The following is a 20,068-nucleotide window of genomic DNA, read 5'->3' as shown; positions in this document are numbered from 1 at the left end:
GCACAATTAAGCTAAATAAAGCTCACCGAGCGTGGGAGGCCATGGCATGGCCGGCGGCGGCTCGGCGGCGGGCACACCGGCGGCAGGCTGGTGCGGGCGACGGAAGGAGGCCGGGGCGCACGTCGGCCAATGACAGAAGGCGGCGGCAGCAACGGGCATTGATGCCCTAGCCACACAAACTCGTCGAGGGCACGGGCCAAGTTCGGCCGTCCGGAAGCTCCGGCGGCGGAAGCTCCGGCGGCGGACGAGTGCGACCGGCCAGTGAGGTCCGACGCTCACGCCGGCTGGCGGCGGAAGGCGGCAGCAGCGGCGCTGAGGCATCCCGAGCCCGCACGAGCTTGGCTCGAGCTCAGAGAGCAGCGACGGCCACGGCGACAGTCGGGGGAGCTCCGGGCGACAACGAGGGATCCTCGGAGGCCGGAGGGAGAGCGGCGCGCCCGTCGATGGGCGGCGGCGGCGCACGAAGGCAGTGCGCACCCAGGCTCGGGCAAAGCTCGCGCTGAGCAGCCCTAACGAGCTGGGCGGCGGCCAGCTGCTCACCGGGACGACGGCGGCGGCAAGCGGAGGGTCGCTGGAGGCCCAAGGAGAGCGGTGCGGCCGATCAAGGGTGGTGGCGGCACGCCGGCCCCGAGCTAGGCTGAGCTCAGCCCAGTCGGGTCTGGGTTAGCCGAAGGGAGCAAGGAGCAGCAGCGGCGGCCTACCTGGACGGCGGCGACCGACGGGGGAGGTTGCCGGAGGTCGAGCACGGCCAAAGGGAGGGAGCCCGAGGGTGAGGAATCTCCCTGGCAACAGCACGGGCAAAGATGAGGAGAGGTGGTGCTGGAAAAAATAAAGGAGAGGGAACGTCGACTTTTCCGGCGACCGAGGTGCGTGCACGGTTAGGGCAGGGACAGCTAGTGACGGCTAGGGTTAACTGAGCTGAGGAGGAGTCCAAAAGCTAGGGTTTCCTCCATGATACCCTAGATGCAACAATATATAACAAGTGTACATTTTGCAAAAAAGTCCTCCAGAGCTGATTATTTGCAACCGAGTCCTTCACAGCGTGAATAAATCGCGTGTACGTACGTCCACGTCCGATCTCGCACGATTCAGTTCATAAAATATAGAGGTTTTCGCGCGAGATTACAAAAATGCCATTTTGACCTCTCCTCGATAATCATACGATTATCCGATGATCCATCCGTCGGATTTTCGAATAGTTCGCACTAGTGCGATCAGCACGACAGAGTCATCAAATCCATGATTTTGTTTCGCCTGTTTTGGTCACGGATTTGCGACGAAATCCAATCATTCTCCAATCTCCAAAAGCCACACCTATATATATATAAATCCAATAAAACCCTTTTTCTCGAAAATCGTGCATCATAACCCAAATCCGTCAGTGCCATTGGGTCCAGGACAGTCGAACCGTTGAAAACGAGCTATTGGAGTGCTATGAACGGAATTCGATACACACCAGAAGCCATCTCCACTGATCGGCCTCTCCAAAAAACCGGAGTTACTATTCACTTTAAGTGATTAGTATTAATCACGTAACTTCTCCATTCTAACTCGTTTTCTTCTGAAACTTGACGAGTGCTTATGTAATTAAATTACACACAAAAATATCGTCAACAGAGATTTTAGCTACACTGTCAAAATCTCAATCCTTACATTACTACAAAATTCACCACAAAATAAAGTAGGAAATAGGTGAAAATTATCTTTGACCAAGCAAAACTTGCCCAAGACTCAAATTGAAGTGTAGAATCTTCAAATCCAACCTAAAGGAGTGTTTCACACACATCAATTCAACCCTAACAAGTTCAAACTCAAGAAACCCCAAAATAAACCCTAGACCCTAGTTTCAAACAAACTAGGTTTCCTACCCAAAACTCTTGTAAAATTCGCATGCAGAACATACAAGAGAGCTACTAAGCTCAAATAGAGCTCCAACCCAAGTTACAGGGCGCTAGGGTTGAAGTTTCATCCTCAAACAAGCTTTTTCCTCCACTTCCAAGCTCCTCTCAAAGCCCAAGATGCAAGTTCCTAGGAGAAAGATGAAGAAAAAGTGATCAAAGCCAAGAATTTAGGGTTTGGGAGAGAGAAATTCAAGAGCAAGGAAGAGAAGCACTTACCTCTTATTCTCTCTAGGTTTAGCTCAAAAGAATAGGAGAGTGGGAGTGAAGAGGTGTACTACATGTTGTAACAATTCCCCTTAGGTCCCTCAACAACCCAAAATTTACATACTGCACGAAACAGTTCTGTAACATTGAGTACCGATACGCGATTTGGAGTACCAGTACACGACAGTCAGTTTCGATTCCCGAAGGCCAGTCCTACAGAACCCGAACGTTGGAAATTCTGTGTAGTGTCTCTGGTGTTCTGCAGCCGTGGGTTTCAGCATCTGAGACTTGCCGACACATCTGAAGAGTGTCGTAACAAGTCGGAGTCGTTTTGGGCAAATTCGACGCAAAACGAACTCAGCGCGAGAAGAGAGTGAGGTTTTGACATAAGAATCTACAAACTGCAGGTTTTCAATGTTGAGTACCGATACCAGACAGAGGAGTACCGGTACCCCAGTGTATTTCCTGAACCGAATGCTCTCGGGTTTGCGTGAGGAGATGCTGAGTACCGGTACTGACTGGTTGAGTACCGGTATCGAGCTCGGGTATCGGTACTGCATCGGGCTGGTACCGGTACCCTGTGTGCGAGCTTGCGGGCTGAGAGGCCAAGTACCGGTAACCAAGTTGGGTACCGGTACTCCAGCTGTATTTTTTAGTAAGTAAAGGGCATTTTGGTCCTTTGATGTGTCGATCAACCCAATGTTTATCCCCAGCCTTTATATTCACAGAGAGGGGTTCTTGGCCGGTTCTTCTTCTCCTTTCTCTCTCTCTCTAGCTGGTGGACTCATATGTAGTGGTGATCGCGGCTCGAGTTCGGGTGATTTCGACGTCGATCCGGAGGGCCGTTCGAGCGTGCATGCATCGCAATTGCGCCATTGGAGACCGGGCGAGTGCGTGGTTTCCTCTCCTTTCGACTTCTCGTCGTTGTTGGACTAGCTTTTCGAGGTGCGTTGAAGTTTACCGAAATCGTCGGAATACCCCCTAAGTTATATCGTCGACATGTTTTGTTGGTTTCATTTCCTTGCTAGTACTCGAATTCATGAATTAGAGATAAAATCTGAATTTGGAGTTAAGCTAATAGTATAATTTTACACGTTGGACTTGGAATTGACTTAGGAGAAAACATATAGATCCTACACTGTCATTTCTGAAAATCACCAGATTTAGCTTTAGGAGCTGTGGTTCTTTTGTATCGTCGCTGTTAGTATGCGATAGATACCCAGATTAGTGTAGGATGAGGTTACGCTCGTGCTGAGATGCCGAGTTTATTTTTACAGTAGTGTGTAGACTATTTCGGACTGTCGGATGCCGTCGCGGTTGACAGTAGACCCAAATTTCTGTATTTGCATCAGATTATGCCAAGGACATGTGAGTTTTGGTTGTTAGACCAGTTAGACCCATTTGTTTTGATTATAGCCTGTGAGAGCCTGATTGAGCTCGACAGAGACACGCTTGCATACTCGGTTGGGTAGCGCCCACGAGTGCCACTCCGGAGTCGGGCTTTGTGCGTTTGCGTTGATGTCATAGTGTCCGGGTTAGACTTTTTCTCCACCGACAATCCAGCGTAGTGGTGGTTGGTGTAGCTTCGACAGGCGGGACGAGTGCGTTCGCAGTCCCTAGCGAGATTGGTCAAAGTGTGCATTTCTTTATCTACAGAATAGTGGTTAGCGATAGTATAGTGGCATGTAGCTGTAGAATTTTTCCAGCTTCCTTTACTATTCTTGTGCATACTTTTCTGTAGACTTAGTGGGTGAGCCACTGAGATCAATGACTGTACCCACTGAGAACTACTTTTTGCAGTAGTTCTCACACCCAATTGTTGACCCTTTTTTGCAGAGCCTTCGTCCACGGCTACTGCTGTTGCTAATTCTGATCGTGGAAAGAGAGCCGCGAGCTAGATCCCTTCCAGCCTTGCTGCAGTACTAGAGGAGTACCTTCCAGAGGTAGTTTTGGATTTTTCTTGTACATACTGTGATATTGTCGGCATACTCGTAGGAGCGAGTTGTGTTGTAGACATTTTGTATATACTGGAACCCTCGAGGTTTTATATATTACTTTTCAGTTTTAGCAGCTATTAACTTGTGGTTTTAGCTTGTTTGGTTTACATGTACAGCTATCATTTCGTATACAGAAAAAATTTCTTTGTATACGGCGGGTCTGTGGGTGTGCCCGGGAAAACAGAGTAATCCAAGGCGTGACATTCTGGTTTCCACTACGTTCCGGTACCTGCCCGATGCAGTACAGGTACTCAGCCCGGTACCGGTATCGATACCCAGAGCAGAGTTCCGCAGAACCCGAGAGCTGCCCAATTTGGCACTCAATTGAGTTCCGATACCTCAAGTCCAGTACCGGTACTCAAACTCAAATACTGCAATTTTGCAAAATTTAATCTCCGGAGTCCGTTTTAGCGCTTATTAAGCCTCGAAAACACTCCCAAGCCTACCAAACTCAGTCCAAACCTTCAGAATAGTATTAAGCACTATTCTTGCATTAGAACTCCGCAATTTGCAGAAGTTCAGTGCACTACAATTATATTTTTTATTTTTTATTTGAAATTAATTTTTTTAACTTTAATTTTAAATTAATATATAATTTTTAAACATAGAAATTGATTTTTAATTTTATATTTTGAACTGAATAGATTTTATGTTTAAATTTTAAATACTATTTAAATTTTAAATTAAATTTGAGGATTCAAATTGCAATTTGATATGTATTTTTTAAGTTTGAATTTGAATCCAATCGTAAATTAGCTTTATATTTTGAATTGTCTGCTCAATTTTTAATTTAAAATTTTTTTAAAAATTTACGTTTTAGTTTGAATTTGAATTATAATTTTATTCTATGTTTCGATTTGCAAACTCAATTTTAAATTTAATTTTATATTTTTATATTTTAGTATAAATTGTATTTTAATTATTTTTTGATAATCAAAATTTTTTTCACCTCAACTAAACAATGAAGACGACTCAACTTTCCAATTCTTATTGTTATTCTAAACCAAACATATTGGAGGATTTTACCATTCTGTTTTTTTTTATCTCATTCCAGTCCGATTTCCATTTTAAATCTAATTCCTATTTTGGACCAAACACACCCTTAATATTGTTTGTGGAATAAATTCCAAGAAAAAAAGAGAAATGTTGTGATTCTCTGTCTAAATAATTAGTAATGCTCCAGATTTAAATCATTCGGAGGCTATCTTAATGAATAGATAAAAATAAAAGATAGAAAATGAGTTGAGGGTTAGAGTAGCCCTTTCTACATACACCACCATATGGGTGATATAGCAATCATCAGACAACATGCTTCCTAAGTACTATAAGATCTTTCTTGAAGCATTTCTTCTGTGAAATCCACCAATAATCCATACCATTAAATACCAGTATGTAACAATACAGCCTGGACTAGGTTTTACATAGAAATCAGAAACTTAGTATTGTTATGTAATGCTAAAAGGAGAACTAATCACACCACCAATCCTCGAAAAGTGAAATAATTTCTACACATTATTGAAACCTTTCTCAACAACTAAAGAAGCTTAAAGTAAACTAAAATGTAAATTACAAGGAGACCCTACAGTACAATGAGCAGAAGTTCAAAACTACAAAATTCAACAAAAATTCCCCAAGGCCATTCATATAAAAAATGGAGAATATTCAAATGCATGTAGATGTTCTCATAAATAGAAATTAGAAAAGATAAGCAACAATGATTTTAATTTTCAACAACCAAGACTCGGGTTAGTAGCAGACATTAGCACAAAGGCAGCTGCAAAAAAGCAAAAGCAATTGAAAAAGAGAAGAAGAGATTAGACAAAGAGGAGGCTCAGATTCAGATTTACCATTGACTGACAAACTAAAATGATTTTCCACTTTCCTCCTGGGAGTCACATCAAATCACTTCAAGGGGCTGATGGATAGCAACTGCAAGCAGGCCATCCATGCTCCCTTCCCTTCTAAATTATTATGTATGGACTCTTAAAACAATGAGAAAAAGGAGAGATGGATTTTCATTAGTAATCAACCCATCAATCTATGAATGCGTCAGCCTGCCAAAAGCAAAAAGGTTAGTGGAAGGCAACTTCACCTATATAACAGGCACCAATGTTGTGGCAAATCAAGAACATCTCGTTGCGTATAAAAGGGGGCTTGTGACATCATTGGCTCACAGGAGGAAGGTTAGCAAGTTTCAAAGGTTGAAGAGAAAAGGAATATGGAAAGGATGGCACCCTACAATAAATTGTGAGTCCAGAGTAAGGAAAAAGAAGCCAAAAAAAATTTCAAGAGAAAAAAACGTCAAATTTTTGGCCTCTACAATTTCAATAGCAAATAGAGAAAAAGCATGATCAATGCTTTTTATTGGTTGTTGATAATAGCGCAACAATAAACGACAGAGAGAATAGAGGGATCAGAGGCGATTAAGAGAGATTGTGGGAGATAGAGAGGGATTGGGAGAGAAATGTTGGAGAAGAGAGGGAAAGCGACACTGTAACGACCTGACCCACTAGCAATAATAACTCGTTGGGTCCAAACCACCAGCCCAAAATGTTTAAACCCAGTTATTATTACTAGGGTGGAGTCCTCTTATAAACCCAATGACGATCCCATTCACATCCGATGTCGGACTATTGGAGTGTCACAGACTCCCCCCGTTTAGTCCCTGTCCTTGTCAGCCCTAAACACACACAGCCCAAAATCACCAGGCGATGTGAGACTTATCTCGCTAGCCTTTGTCATTCCGACCATAACTTAACCTGTCAATCACCGACCCTGGCTTAGTCTGTAATTCAGACCCTGGCTCAGCCAAGACTCATCTCACACTTCCGGCTCGTGAACCGGTTCTGATACCAAATGTAACGACCCCACCTACTAGCAATAATAACTCGTTGGGTCCAAACCACCAGCCCAAAATGCTTAAGCCCAGTTATTGTTATTAGGATGGAGTCCTCTTATAAACCCAATGACAATCACATTCCCATCCGATGTGGGACTATTGGGGTGTCACAGACTCAACCGTAAAAGCAACATGATAAAGACGAAGCACAAAGCGGGAGAGAGATAAAAGAATCTCTTCCGAGAGCAAACGAGTAATATTAGACTCCCAAATCTGTGATTACCTTATATATAATACCTGTTTCATGGAACTTTCCAAAAATAATAAGAAGACAAAATCATTCTATGCTGTAATCCTCATCGAACCAGGATGAATGCAACAATTATAACCCAATTCAAATTCAAATAAGGCAAAAATGAATAAAATAAAACTTTTCTAGGATAGTAAAAAATAACTAAAATTGAGGATTCGAAGGTCAAATAATGAAATTTGGGCTTTAAAATGATGTCAATTTGCAAACAACTCACTTGGCGTGTCTGCCTCCAAAAGTTGCTTCCAGTTTGCGGCCGCATGTCCAAAACAGACACCCGAGCACAAAGTTATGGTTGTTTTCTAAACCCAAGTCTGAACAGCACCAAACGGACCTTGACTTCAGCCAGGTTTGGCCTCGTCCATCTACTCCGCGTACTCTAAGGCCAATCTCAGATAATCCGCAATAGAAAGAGAGAGGGGTGCAACAACATCTAAAACAATAGTTCTAAGTGAAAAATGCCATATGCTTAGAATTTGGAGTACACTTCGGATCAAGGGGCCTACATATAGATGAAGTGCCCACCTATTGGCCACTTGGTAGGGCCTCAGATCGAAAAGCGCTTCAAATTTGTTTCAGACCATCCAACATTCCATATTCATAAAAATAAAAAATAAAAATAAGACTAGTCAAAATTTAGCCCTTGTCCTTTGATGAGAATGTACAGAATGATAGTTTTAGAATTTCCATCCAGAATAAGATTACAAAGTTTACTTCTTTACATGGTTTTAGTTCTACCTTTTCTAACTCTCGAATCATAATGGATGACTCGAATTGTTGCAATTTGGTATAAGGGAGTCCTATTCCGATTCTGATTTACGTGTGGCATAGGAATCCCCAATCACCTCCTTTAGCAATGTAGCCTAAGACACTAGATTGAAGATTAAATTCGGGCAGAATTGAAACTTGTTTGGAAAATACCTAATTCCATTTCATATATTATAAAAATCAAGTTTTATTTTTTAACTTAAAATTTTGAATTAAAATATGATTAAGTTTTGAAGTTGAATTTTAATTTTCAATTTTGATTTGAATTTAAATTAAATCATAACTAAAGTTATGCATTTGAATGAGTTATGACTTATTTGAAAGTAAATTAAAATCTATTTTTTTAAGTTCAAATTCTTAACGCAAATCTAAATTCAAATTTTAAATTTTGAATTGTGGATTCAAGTTAAAATTGAAATTTTAACTTTTAGTTCAATAATAATACCAAAAAAAATATAAAATTTCAATTTGAACATTGATTTCAATGTGAATTTGAATAAGATGTCAATTTTTTATTTGTTCAAATTGTAATTTTCTTAGTTGAAATTGAATTCAAATTATAAATTAGTTTTATATTTTGAGTTGCCAACTCAATTTTAAATTCTAAATCTAATAAAAACAATTACATTTTAAACTGTGACTTCTTATTTTAAAATTTAAGTTCCAATTTGAATCCAAATTGTAGACTTAATTTTATATTTTACAAAATCATGTTTTTTTTGCCTACAATTTTGAAGTAAAATATAAGTTAAGGGTTTGAATTTGATTTTTAAATTTTATACTTTGATTTAAACTTAAATTAAATTTGAACTAGGCTTGTTTGCTTTCGAAAGCACGGAGGCCTCCTCTATGCTTTCAAATTGTTTTCGATGATGAGACACCTGATTCGATGATCAACTCCGTTAAACATGATCTATACTACTGGAACTTTCTAGAAACAAAATTTCATAATTTTTTGACTTCATTTACCTAGTGAACGAATAGTCTCAAAGTAAGCAGCTGAAAATAAAAATATCATAAAAAATAATGGTAGAAAACTTAAAATTCAAATTAGAAGTACTAATCTTGCTCTTGGTGGTAAAAATAATTTTATTAAAATTTCACCTAGTGTGAATCGTTGTACACCGTTGAACGTACAAACGTGCTACATCGGCTATTAAAATAGTCTTTTTTGAGACCTTTCAATCACTTAGCAAATAATGTCCAAAAATTGTGAAATTTGGTTTTAAATAGTTCTAATATGTAAATTATGTCTAACGAAGCCGATCGTTGAATCGAATATCTCATCGAAAACAACTTGAAAGCACGGAGCTTTCGAAAACACACAAGCCGTACTCATTAAATTTTAATTACAATCATGTAGTTTGAATTTGAGTTATGGGTTTGAATTTGAATTTAAATTTACGTACTCAAATCTAAATTCAAATTATAAATTTTACATTGTGGGTTCAAATTAAAATTGAAATTTTAAAATAAACTTTTATTTCAATGTGAATTTGAATAAGATTTCAAGTTTTTATTTGTTCAAATTGTAATTTTTTAAGTTTAAATTGAATTCAACTTGTAAATTAGTTTTATGTTTTGAGTTGCAAATTCAATTGTAAATTTTGTATTCTTCTAAAATATTTACATTTTAAACTGTTATATATCACTTTAAAACTTCAATTTAAATTTTAAAATTTAAGTTTTAGTTTGAATCCAAACTGTAAATTTAATTTTATATTTTGAGTACAAAAGTCAATTTTAAATTTGCATTTGTATTTTAAACATTGATTTAAATTTTGTTTAAATATTCTTTTTTGTAACTAAAGTTTCCTCCATCTGAACCAAACAATAAAGATAGAAATCAACTATTCCAATTTGGATTGCTATTCTAAACCAAAAATATTGGGTGGATTTCACCATTCTATTTGTAATTCAAGTCCATTTTGATTCTGATTCCAATTTTGAACCAAACGAACCCTGCGTTTTACCCAATACATTGATGTTGTAGAAAATAACCCAAGAATAGTTTTAATACCCTTGCTCACGTGCATGGTCCCTATATTCTTTTCGACAAGGACAATGAAACGAAATGAACCATCCTACATACTACATGAACAAATTGGGGAGGTAGCATGTTATCTAGATAGAAATTGGAGAGGTAACAACACGGGCAGTAGAATAACAAATACAAATTTATGCCATAAAATGGTAAATGTGAGAATTGAACTCAGGATTCTTCAAGTAAAGGGAGCTAGGGACTAGCTCTGATACTGTGTTATCCAAAAGATCAATCTCATAGGATATGGGCCAAGGAATAGTGTAATATCCGAGATTTTTATAATAAAGGAAATTCGGAATTTTGAAATTGAATTCAAATAGATATATATATATATATATATATATATATATATATATATATATATATATATATATAATATGATATAGTAGAACTAGGCTATATTACTGTTATCGGTAGCACGGAGCGCTCCGTGCTACCAAGTTGTTTTCGATGATGCGGCTTCCAAATCGACGATCGGCTCCGTTAGACTTGATCTACACTATTGAAAATATTTAGAAACTAAATTTCATAATTTTTCGATATCATTTACCTATCAAACAATTAGTCTAAAATTGAACGGCTGAAAATAAAAATCTCATGAAAAATGATGATAAAAGATTTAAATTCAAGATCAGATATACTGATCTTACTCTAAATAGTGAAAAGAATTTTCTATAAAATTTTCATCGCATTTCGATTGTTTTACACCGTTAAACTCACAAACACACCACATCGACCATTAAAATTGTCAATTTTGAGATCTTTTGATCACTAGTCAAATGATGTCGAAAAAATCTGAAATTTAGTTTCCAAATACTTTCAATAGTGTAGATCAAGTCTAACGGAGCCGATCGTCGATTTGGAAGCCGCATCATCGAAAACAACTTGGTAGCACGGAGCGCTCCGTGCTACCGATAGCATAGTAGCCGGACTCTATATATATATATATATATATATATATATATGTGTGTATTATTGGTGGAAACAAAGAGGGTTGGTTTCGTCGCGAATCGGCGACGAAATCGGACGAAACGAAATAGTAGATTCGATGCCCCAGTCGTGCTAAACGCGCTGGCGCGATCCGATCGAAAATCCGACGGACGGATCTTCGAGAAACGTGAAAAGTTCGCCGAGGGGTCGAAATTGGCAAAACAGAAAAAATGTGAAAACCCTAATATTTTATGTACCGTTTTGCGTGATTTTGAACGGCGAGGTGCGTATGCGCAAGTTACGCGCACTGGCAGGGACTAGGTTAAAAATATGCTGCTTAGGAGGGTTTTTCTGCAATTATTCATCCTAGGTATAAATTGATGTTAGGGTTCTCACATAAAACCCTAACCCTAGCTCACCCCAACTAAACCTAGAAAACCCTAGCCGACCTCAACTCCTCCCTGCCCTCCCCGTGCGCTCAGCCAGGCCGCCGGCAAGCACCCACGGCCGTCGGAAAACCGGCTGCACCTCCTCCGCAATCTCTCTCTCGACCATCCTCTCCACCGCCTCGGCCAGAGACAACATGATAGCACCACACCCCCCGGGAAAGCTCCACCCTGGGCTGGAATCCCTCTCCGTCACCGTCCCCGCCGACCCCCGCCGTCCGCGCGCGCCGCCGGCGCCGCCTGTGCAAGCCGCGGCCAACCCGAGTCAACTCAGGCCGTGTTGACTTTAGCTCAGGGCCCGCGTGCGGGAGATGCCCTAGCTCGGCCGCCCCGTCTTCATCTAGCCGCCGGCAACCTCCCGCTCACCATTGTCGTCGTCCCCAAAGCCTCCGTTCGCCGACCAACTCCCTGCGGCCGCCCATCGAGCCGAGCCTGGGCGTGCACGGCCTCCGCGCGCCGCCGCCGCCTACTGACAGGCGCGCCGCCCTCCGACGGGCGCGCCGCCCTCCTTGGACTTCCAGCGACCGGCCGCCGCCACCCCGAGGCCCACGGCCGCCGCCTAGCCGCCGCGGACTCCTTGAACCCGAGCTGAGTTGTGCGGGTATGATCTCCTCAGTCGCACCACCGGCTGCCGCCCGCCGCTGGCCAACACTTTCCCCGGACCCCACCGACCGGCCACACCCGTTCCCTACCGGAGCGCCCGCCGCTCGGCCGCCGGCGACCAACCTGTGCTCCCACTGGTCCGGTAAGCGTTAAATTACGTTTTCTGTGCACTATTTGGGGTTCCGGTACCTTTCCGGCGATCCGGAGACACCCCGATAATTGTGAAAGTGAGCACGATGATCTCTGATACGTGCCGAACATCGTGCTCACCTCCGTTGGGATCTGAGATGCCCTGGTTTGTGTGATAGATTTCGCATCGTCCGTGCACTCACTGCAGTGGTCGGCCGCGCTCCGAAGTGTGAGCACGGCCTCCGGCACACCGAGACCTGTCAGCAGGTGTCTCAGCTTGCCTGAACGACCTTCGATTTGCGCTGTCGGGCCATAAAACCTCGAAAATCACATGAAATAATGTGATTTCATGTAGTCGCGGGGGTTCCGTTGTAATTGTGAGTTAAGTGGTCGTTGTTGGCAGCATGTGCGGGCAGTGGGTGACCTCTCGACTGGTTGTCCAAGGCCCCAAGCCTTTTCGGAAATCAAATGTTGATTTCCGGTGCGTTTTTCAGCGAAATCCGCCGACAGAACGCGTTTTCGGTTCGGAATTCTTCCGACGGTGCCTCGTGATAAATTGTTATGTCGCTGAGCCTTGTTGGCTAGTCACCCGCGTCGTTTCGAGGGTTCGGAAACGATGGGTGAGCGACGATGGGTTCCGGTGTCGAAATTGACACCTACGAGAACCCGGATCGGAACGATTATTCGACGATAATCGCTTCGATATGAGGCGATGTGTTCGCTGCCATGTCATACGTAACATCGTGTTTAATGACAGCGGGTGACTCGTTGAGCGAGTCGGCGAGTTCCGGGACAGTTAGTCGGTCCCGGCGGAGTCTCGGTGCGGTTTTCGGGACTCCTGGTGAGTTACGGTAATCGGTTCTGGGAAACCGATTCCCGTAGGTTTATTAGTGAGGATTGTGAGCTAGTGTTTGGTGATCGTGGGTTGGATTCTAACCCGGTGGACCCTTCATAGGTCCGATTGCTACTTCCTCCACAGTTGGAAGATTCGTACCGTATTCGTACAGGTAGGTACTTCGACCCAAAGTGGTGCACACTCGGTGACATTCCTTTCACTCCTTCCTTGTTGTTTATATTGCATATGATATATATTGAGCCTTGCACCGATGTTATTCCCGTATTACTCGGTTGTTTCCATGTTTAGTATCATGAGTAGGAGTACAGTAGATTTATCTGCATGTGATATCTGTGACCTGGTTGGTCGGTTTTCGTATCCCGTATTTGTGACCTATTTGGTCAGCTTATTGCATGGTATTGTGACCTACTTGGTCGATTGGACTACTTGATGACCTATACGGTCGTTATGCCTTGAGGGGCAGGATTGTCAGCTGGTTGCCGACGGTTGGCCATTGAGCATATCAGTATTGATTGCTCGATACTCGTACGCATTTCACAAACACCAGCGGTCTGATCCACAGCAAAAGGGTGTTCTTTTTCAAAAAAGTGGTTGCAGGTGCTAACCCGTGAGCCTAGAGGGGTTAGATGCAAGTAGAGTAGCAGTGGCACAGGCTTGAGGTTTGCGGTGCAGACCAACAGAGCATTGGTTTTAGATTGGGTATTTTGGACTTGTCATCTGGTTGATGCATTCATACAATAGCGGTAGTTGTTCTTATACATCCTGTTCATGTATTATTGTTGCTACTATATTACACTTACCCATACCTTTGTTTATTCTCCGTGACTGGTGAGTACCCCTCGCCCTCGTCGGCTTGCGGTTCCTACTGGGAGGGGAGACATGTTTACATGTTCTCACCCCCCGCCCCCATTTCAGGTGACGTCGCAGGTTCTAATGGAACGGTTCGTGAGAAGAGCAGTTAGCGATCAATAGAGCCACCGTCCCGTCATTTTTGGTTTAACTTCTTAACTCAGTTTCCGTTAATAATTAACTTAGACAGTTTAAATGGTTCAGTATCTTATTATATTTGGATATTTGAGATTTCATGCATATAATAAAGTATTTGTGAGTTTCCGTGAAATGGAAATGGTTTTCTACCCCTCGTTGTAGCGAGTTTTAAAAGGAAAAGGTTTCCGTGTGGAAAACGAGTTTTAAAATATTTTCTCGTGGTTTTTCGTGACTTGGTATTTCAAAACCAGTTTCCGGGTAGGAAACATTTTGATGCAGCAAATAAGCCTCATTTTATTTTTGAATGCAATTTTCTTTTATTTTGTAGGTTCGTGTTTGATTCGGACTTAAATCATTTAGTTTTAGTTGATTTGGCTAACTCAAACCCTTTTCTCAAATAAACAAAGAAACAATCCCAAAAAGATCTTTGGAATTTCCCAAAAAAAGATCTTTGAAATTCCCAAAATTACTTCGTTTTCTATGCATGACCCTTGGGTGACCGTGTTATATTGAAAATGAAAAGATAATAATTTATTATAGGAGGGCTCTCAACACTATAAATACATGGTTCTTGAAGCCTTAAGGAATATAATTTTGGATGAATAGAAAATTCTACTCTCACTCTTTATCCTTGGTGTTCTACTTCCCGGTGAGATCATCGACGCTTCTTCCTCGCTCCGAGATCGTCTTCTTCCTCGACTTGATCGTTGTCGCTTCTTCCTCGTGACAAGATCGGCTTCTACTTCTACCCCTCCTTTTCTTCCAAGTTACTACCTCATCTTTTTCTTCCTCGTTGCCAAAGTTCTACCCGTGGTGTACCGTCCTCCTCGTCGATCGTGGATCCCCCGCAATCGTGTGAACGGTGCACTTTTTGTATCTCTCATCTCCTGATATTCTATTATCCCCTTTCAATCTAGCCTTCCACCATTACCAACCATATTTGTCAAACAACCAAACCTAAAGCTTTTAAGTCTGATAAAGCCGAATTCACCTTTTGGGTCTATTATATGTATTTTCAGTTGGTTGTTATTATCTCATATATCGAAGGTTTATCATTATCTTAATACTGCTTCAATTCGATTTTAATTTTTCGTCTTGCTGAAATTTTTGCTTCCTTGCTTTAATTATAGTAAAGTTCGCCGGAATCGATAAATTGAACCTAGTTTATTTCAAGAAATATCTTTAAACAAAAGCAAACTTGAAAATTCAATTTTGGCAACCTCTCGGTTTGCATCACATTTTAAGCTAATAGTTGTGGATTTATGATTAAAACTCTGTTGTGAATGGTGTATGAATGTATGAATGTATGGATGTTTGTACATTCAGATGTGGTGGTTGTATACTATTTATGTATCTTGTACTTGTGCGACGCCGTACAAATACAGGGGAGACTCTGTCCGTGTGAACAGTGGACTCTCTGTATTTGTGGCGGATCTGGCATACCCTGGGGGTCAGATTTCCAAAAATAAAAAATAAAAAATTTTGGGCGCTTCCGCTTTGTTTTAAACCAAAATGGGACCCCGGGGTGTGACAAATAGTCTAAAGACCCTTTCTCACATGCATGGTGGATACTACTAGTAGTCTTGAACCTGATTTATATTTGAACCTTCATTGAACAATTAGAAAACTCGTAAGCAAATTAACTTATTCTTCCTATCATTCTAATGCCTCTTAGAAGCTAGTCTAAGTTTCTACTTGCATTGAACAATGTACTCGTTTCTACAAACTACAAAAACCATCGGACCTAAATCTAACTAGTAAGACTATGATCTCTCCTTCTCTTAAGCACCAAAACCACAACAAATAAATTACAGAGAAAGTTAGCAGCTTATCTATTCATTTCCATTAATACTACGATCACATCGTATTGTAGGACGAAAGAACTTAATTAATACCACTACATGAAGAACTTACGTAAGAGGAACAAGTACCTAAAGTCATCATGGCACCGAGAAAAATAATATTGCCAAGTCTTGGCGTTTCATCACCATAATTTTCAGCTGATGCAACTCATTATACGAAAATGAGCCTCTCACTTCTCAGAAGAGGAGGATGGGCAGGTACTCTTAGTTATGTCCTTTCCAACTTTACAATACTACTAGGTAGGAGGAAAGTAGTTAGAAAGAGGCTCAACAAATGGATTACTAAAAATACAGCTCTAGTTGCAAATGATAAATGAAATGGTTATGGCAAATGCATTACGTTTGTAAACCCTTGGACAATTATTAGGAGATCAATTGATTGAACCTCCAAGCATCACCAAAGAATCTAAACGGAAAAAAAAAAATTAGACAGATCTAAGTGCAATTTATGCTAGATAATATATAATTATGATCACTTCTAGATTACACAGATAAAGGAAAACAAGTGAAAACTTCCAACTTCATGTACGTGGTCATGCTTATGGTTGCTAACTAGGCATCAAATAAGATTACCAAGTCTTTACCAAGTTAAAATCAGCAATAAAATATTGTATGCGTATATTTAATCTGTATAATGAACAATTTTATATTTTATGTTCGAACAGATCTTTACAAACTCAAGGGGCTAGTATAAAGTTACTAAAATAAGCAGAGTCAAACATAATTTAGTAAACATACAAGTCTTACCCTGAAAAACGATATATCTTGAAGGGGCACTTGATTATCAAATACGTTTCTTTGATCTCCCTCAGTTACCAAAAATCATTGCATGAGCAGTTCCCACCTTTAAAATGATGGAATCGACTAGTATCCCTCAAAATAATTTCACGTCTTTCAACTTTCGATACCAACTTCACAAAGGAGTGACAGTCCTTGCAAATACGAAGATTTTTGAATACTAAAATAGGACAGTTAAAAGGAACTGATATGAGCCCAAAAGCAGTAGCTAGCCTCTCACTGTGGTCAAGAAGCTGCTCCATTCGCTCATTAAAGCAATTAATTGACTGTGAAAACTTTATAGCACTATCTAATTCATCCAACTTGGAGTATATTTTATCAGCTATAGGGTGATGTTTATCTCCCACGGTGAATCTGTGAACTCTGCCTTTCACTGTTATCCAGCTGGAGCTAACCTCCTTTCTAATGCCTCTTTCATTCATCTTTTTCCTTACTAAAGCTGCCTCCGCCCATTTGCCAACTGTGGCATACAAGTTAAATAGAAGAACATGAGCAGCAGCATCCTTCAGTTCCATTTTTAGCAAATTTTCTCCAGCAATCTCCCCAATCTCAACATTTTGATGAGTAGTGCAACCACCCAAAAGTATTTTCCAACTCATAGCATCAGGTTCAAAAGACCCAGATTTAATAAATTCATATGCCTCTTTTAGATGCCCAGCACGACAATAAACATCAATCATACAATTATAGTGATCAACTGTAGGTTTAATACCATAAACCTTATTCATCGAGTTCAAATATTCTCTAGCCTCCAATACCATACCTGAGTGACTACAAGCAGTTAATATACCAATAAAAGAAATTGTGTTTGGCTCGAAACCTAAACTAATCATTCTATTGAAAAGCTCCAAAGCTTTGAAAGCCTTCCCATGGTAAGCATAACCCATTATAATAGCAGTCCAAGCAACAGTGTCCGGTTCAGCTATAAGTTCAAATGCCCTATGAGCATAAATCAAATTACCAAGCCTTGAATACATTGTGACCAATGCACTCAAGCCATGGAGCTGGGAAAGAAGCCCTCTCTTTACTGCATCAGCGTGCAATTGATAACCCGAATTTGAATCAGCTAAATTAGATGCTAACTGAAAAAGGATAGTATAAGCAGATGAGCCTAATGCTGTTTCTTTGTTCCTCAAATACTCAAACATCTTAATGCACTCCTCATACCTACCACATTGTGAATAGCCGGACATAATAGCATTCCATGAAACCTCATTCGGATCAGAGATTCTACAGAAGGCCTTTTGAGCATCATCGATCATCCCGAACTTCACATAAAAATCAACTATCGGGGTTCCTGCCGAAGAATCTGAATCAAACCCTAATTTCACAATACATCCATGAATTTGCCTCCCGATTTCGTCATCCTTCAATTCGCAGCACACTTTGAGGGCAATGGAGAACACAAACTGATCCAATTCCACACCTTCAGACAACAGCCGACGAAACAAAGCTAATGCGTCTGTTACTCTTCCAGCCCGAGTATACCCAACCATCAATGTAGTCCGTGTCGCGGCACTTCTCTCCTCCATGTGATCAAATAGGCGGATAGAACTGTCCAGAAACCCACATTTCACATACATGTTAACTAACTCTGCTTTCATATAATCATCATGAGACAACCCACTTCTAATTATATATGCATGAAGCTGCCGCCCGAGCTCAATATGTAAACCATCCACACATGCTCGCAATAAGCTTGCAATAATGCCTGAATCAGGCCAAAATCCTTCCAATCTCATCTCGCAAAAGACAACAAACGCTTCTGTAAAATGCCCACTCGCAAACAAGTTGGATATCATAATGTCCCAAGTAGCCAAACTTCTATGGGGCATTTCATCGAACAACTTCCGAGCTTCATCCAGCCCTGAGCAATCCAAGTACATTTTGAGAAGGCAATCGCCGAGAGGACCATCTGGGTTTCTTCCTCCTAACCTCTTCAGCAAATGCCGATGGAAGAACCTACCATCCTGAAGAGATTTCCAAGATCCGCATGAATCGAAAAGGGATTCGTAGAAATGGGTTTTGACAGGAATGGAGGAAGAGTCCATGAAGGAGACGAATTGGCGAGCTTCGCGGAATCGGCCCTGCTTGGAGAGGGAGAGGAGATGGAGGTTCTCGACGATCCCAGTTCGGTTTTGGTTAGATTGGAGAGAGGAGGAGGAGGAGGAGGAGGAGGAAGGAGAAGAGGAAGAAGGGTTCAAGGAGACCCATGAAGGGATCTTTGAAAAGGATGAAGGGGTTTTGTACGGAGGTTCGGGTTTCGCTGAGGAGGCTGTGGAAGTAGGGTTTAGAGGGGGGAGAGGAAGTGGAGGAGAAGCCATGGATCAATGTTCGAGAAGCGCGAGCGAGAGGGACAACGACGTCACGCCGACGCGGTACGTAGGCTTCAACGGTTGAAAACCTTTTCTTTTTCTTTTTCTTTTTCTTTAAATTAAAATTAGATAAACTTCAAATAAAACTCCCGTGGTTTCGCGCTTTCTCACCTTAGTACCCTAAAATTTAAAGTGTATCAATTTAGTGTTTTATAATTTTATTTTTATCTTTTCGTCAGCTTCTTCGTTGATATTTTATTAAATTATATACAAAAACTTTAGATACCCTACCAATATTTATCGAATATTCACTTTAGTACCTTTTAGTTTTAACTTTATCACTGATTTAACGAAAAAATTAGTGAAATCAATAATAAAAAGATAAAAATAAAATCACAGGATACTAAATTGATACTACTTAAACCATAAGGTACTAAAATGAAAAAGTATGAAACCACCCATGTGGTATTTGAAGTTTTTTCCTTAAAAATCTAACTATCTTCGTACGAGATCTTGCCAAAACATACTAACAAAGTGCATACTGGACAGTGTTGATACATATCTGTCACGCCCCGGGACCGGCGGAGGCCCTCCCGGTAGCGTGCCCAGACCCGCCATATGTCTACACATATAAGGCGTCTAGAATAAAAGCGGAAGTAAAAGCAAGTAATAGGACAAATAGAAAGAGTGAAGTAACCAACAACTAATGATATCAGAGCGAGTAAAGTGCTAACATCTACACCAAAGTAAAGCTAGATAATAAAGCTAGTCAAATAAAGAAACCATAAGTAGTACAGTAACAATCTCTAGTACAAAAATGGTGGTCTCTATGCATGTACGGGTACAACTCTCAACCTCTTCAAAATAAAATACAACGAGAGGTAGACCACCTAGCGAATCGTCCTCAAGGGAAGCTAGCTCGAAGCAACTCCCTTCCCGCGGTCCCTGGCCTCACCCTGAGTGGAAGGCTCTGAAAAACATCGAGAAAAAGAGGGCGTGAGAACTATAATCTATAGTTCCCAGTGGGCAATTACTGACCTCAGCTCATCGCACCACTAGGCCCCAAAAGAAAAGGAGTA

The 20,068-nt window shown here is 41.1% G+C and overlaps 1 protein-coding gene across 10 annotated transcripts in view; it reads right to left on the bottom strand.

Moving 5' to 3' along the window:
• Positions 1-19,062, bottom strand: part of LOC109723227 (pentatricopeptide repeat-containing protein At5g13270, chloroplastic) — a 40,872-nt gene extending 21,810 nt beyond the window's left edge. For 5 of the 10 annotated variants that reach the window (XR_002219640.1, XR_002219641.1, XR_002219643.1 and 2 more), the window contains exons 1-2: positions 16,624-19,062; positions 15,946-16,109 (exon numbers count right to left, since the gene is read on the bottom strand). Coding sequence is in view for 1 of the 10 variants with exons in the window: in XM_020251529.1 (XP_020107118.1) it covers positions 16,689-18,998 (2,310 nt within the window). In the remaining 9 variants the exon portion in view is untranslated. Of the gene's footprint in view, positions 1-5,949; positions 6,535-15,945; positions 16,110-16,216; positions 16,283-16,497 lie in introns of those variants that run through there. The other 5 variants (XR_002219642.1, XR_002219649.1, XR_002219647.1 and 2 more) reach the window with 5 other exon arrangements.

This window comes from Ananas comosus, linkage group 17 (assembly GCF_001540865.1).
Source record: "Ananas comosus cultivar F153 linkage group 17, ASM154086v1, whole genome shotgun sequence".
NCBI lineage: Eukaryota > Viridiplantae > Streptophyta > Magnoliopsida > Poales > Bromeliaceae > Ananas > Ananas comosus.
Note: the sequence above shows the minus strand (reverse complement) of the source record. Positions and strands in the feature narration are given on the sequence as shown.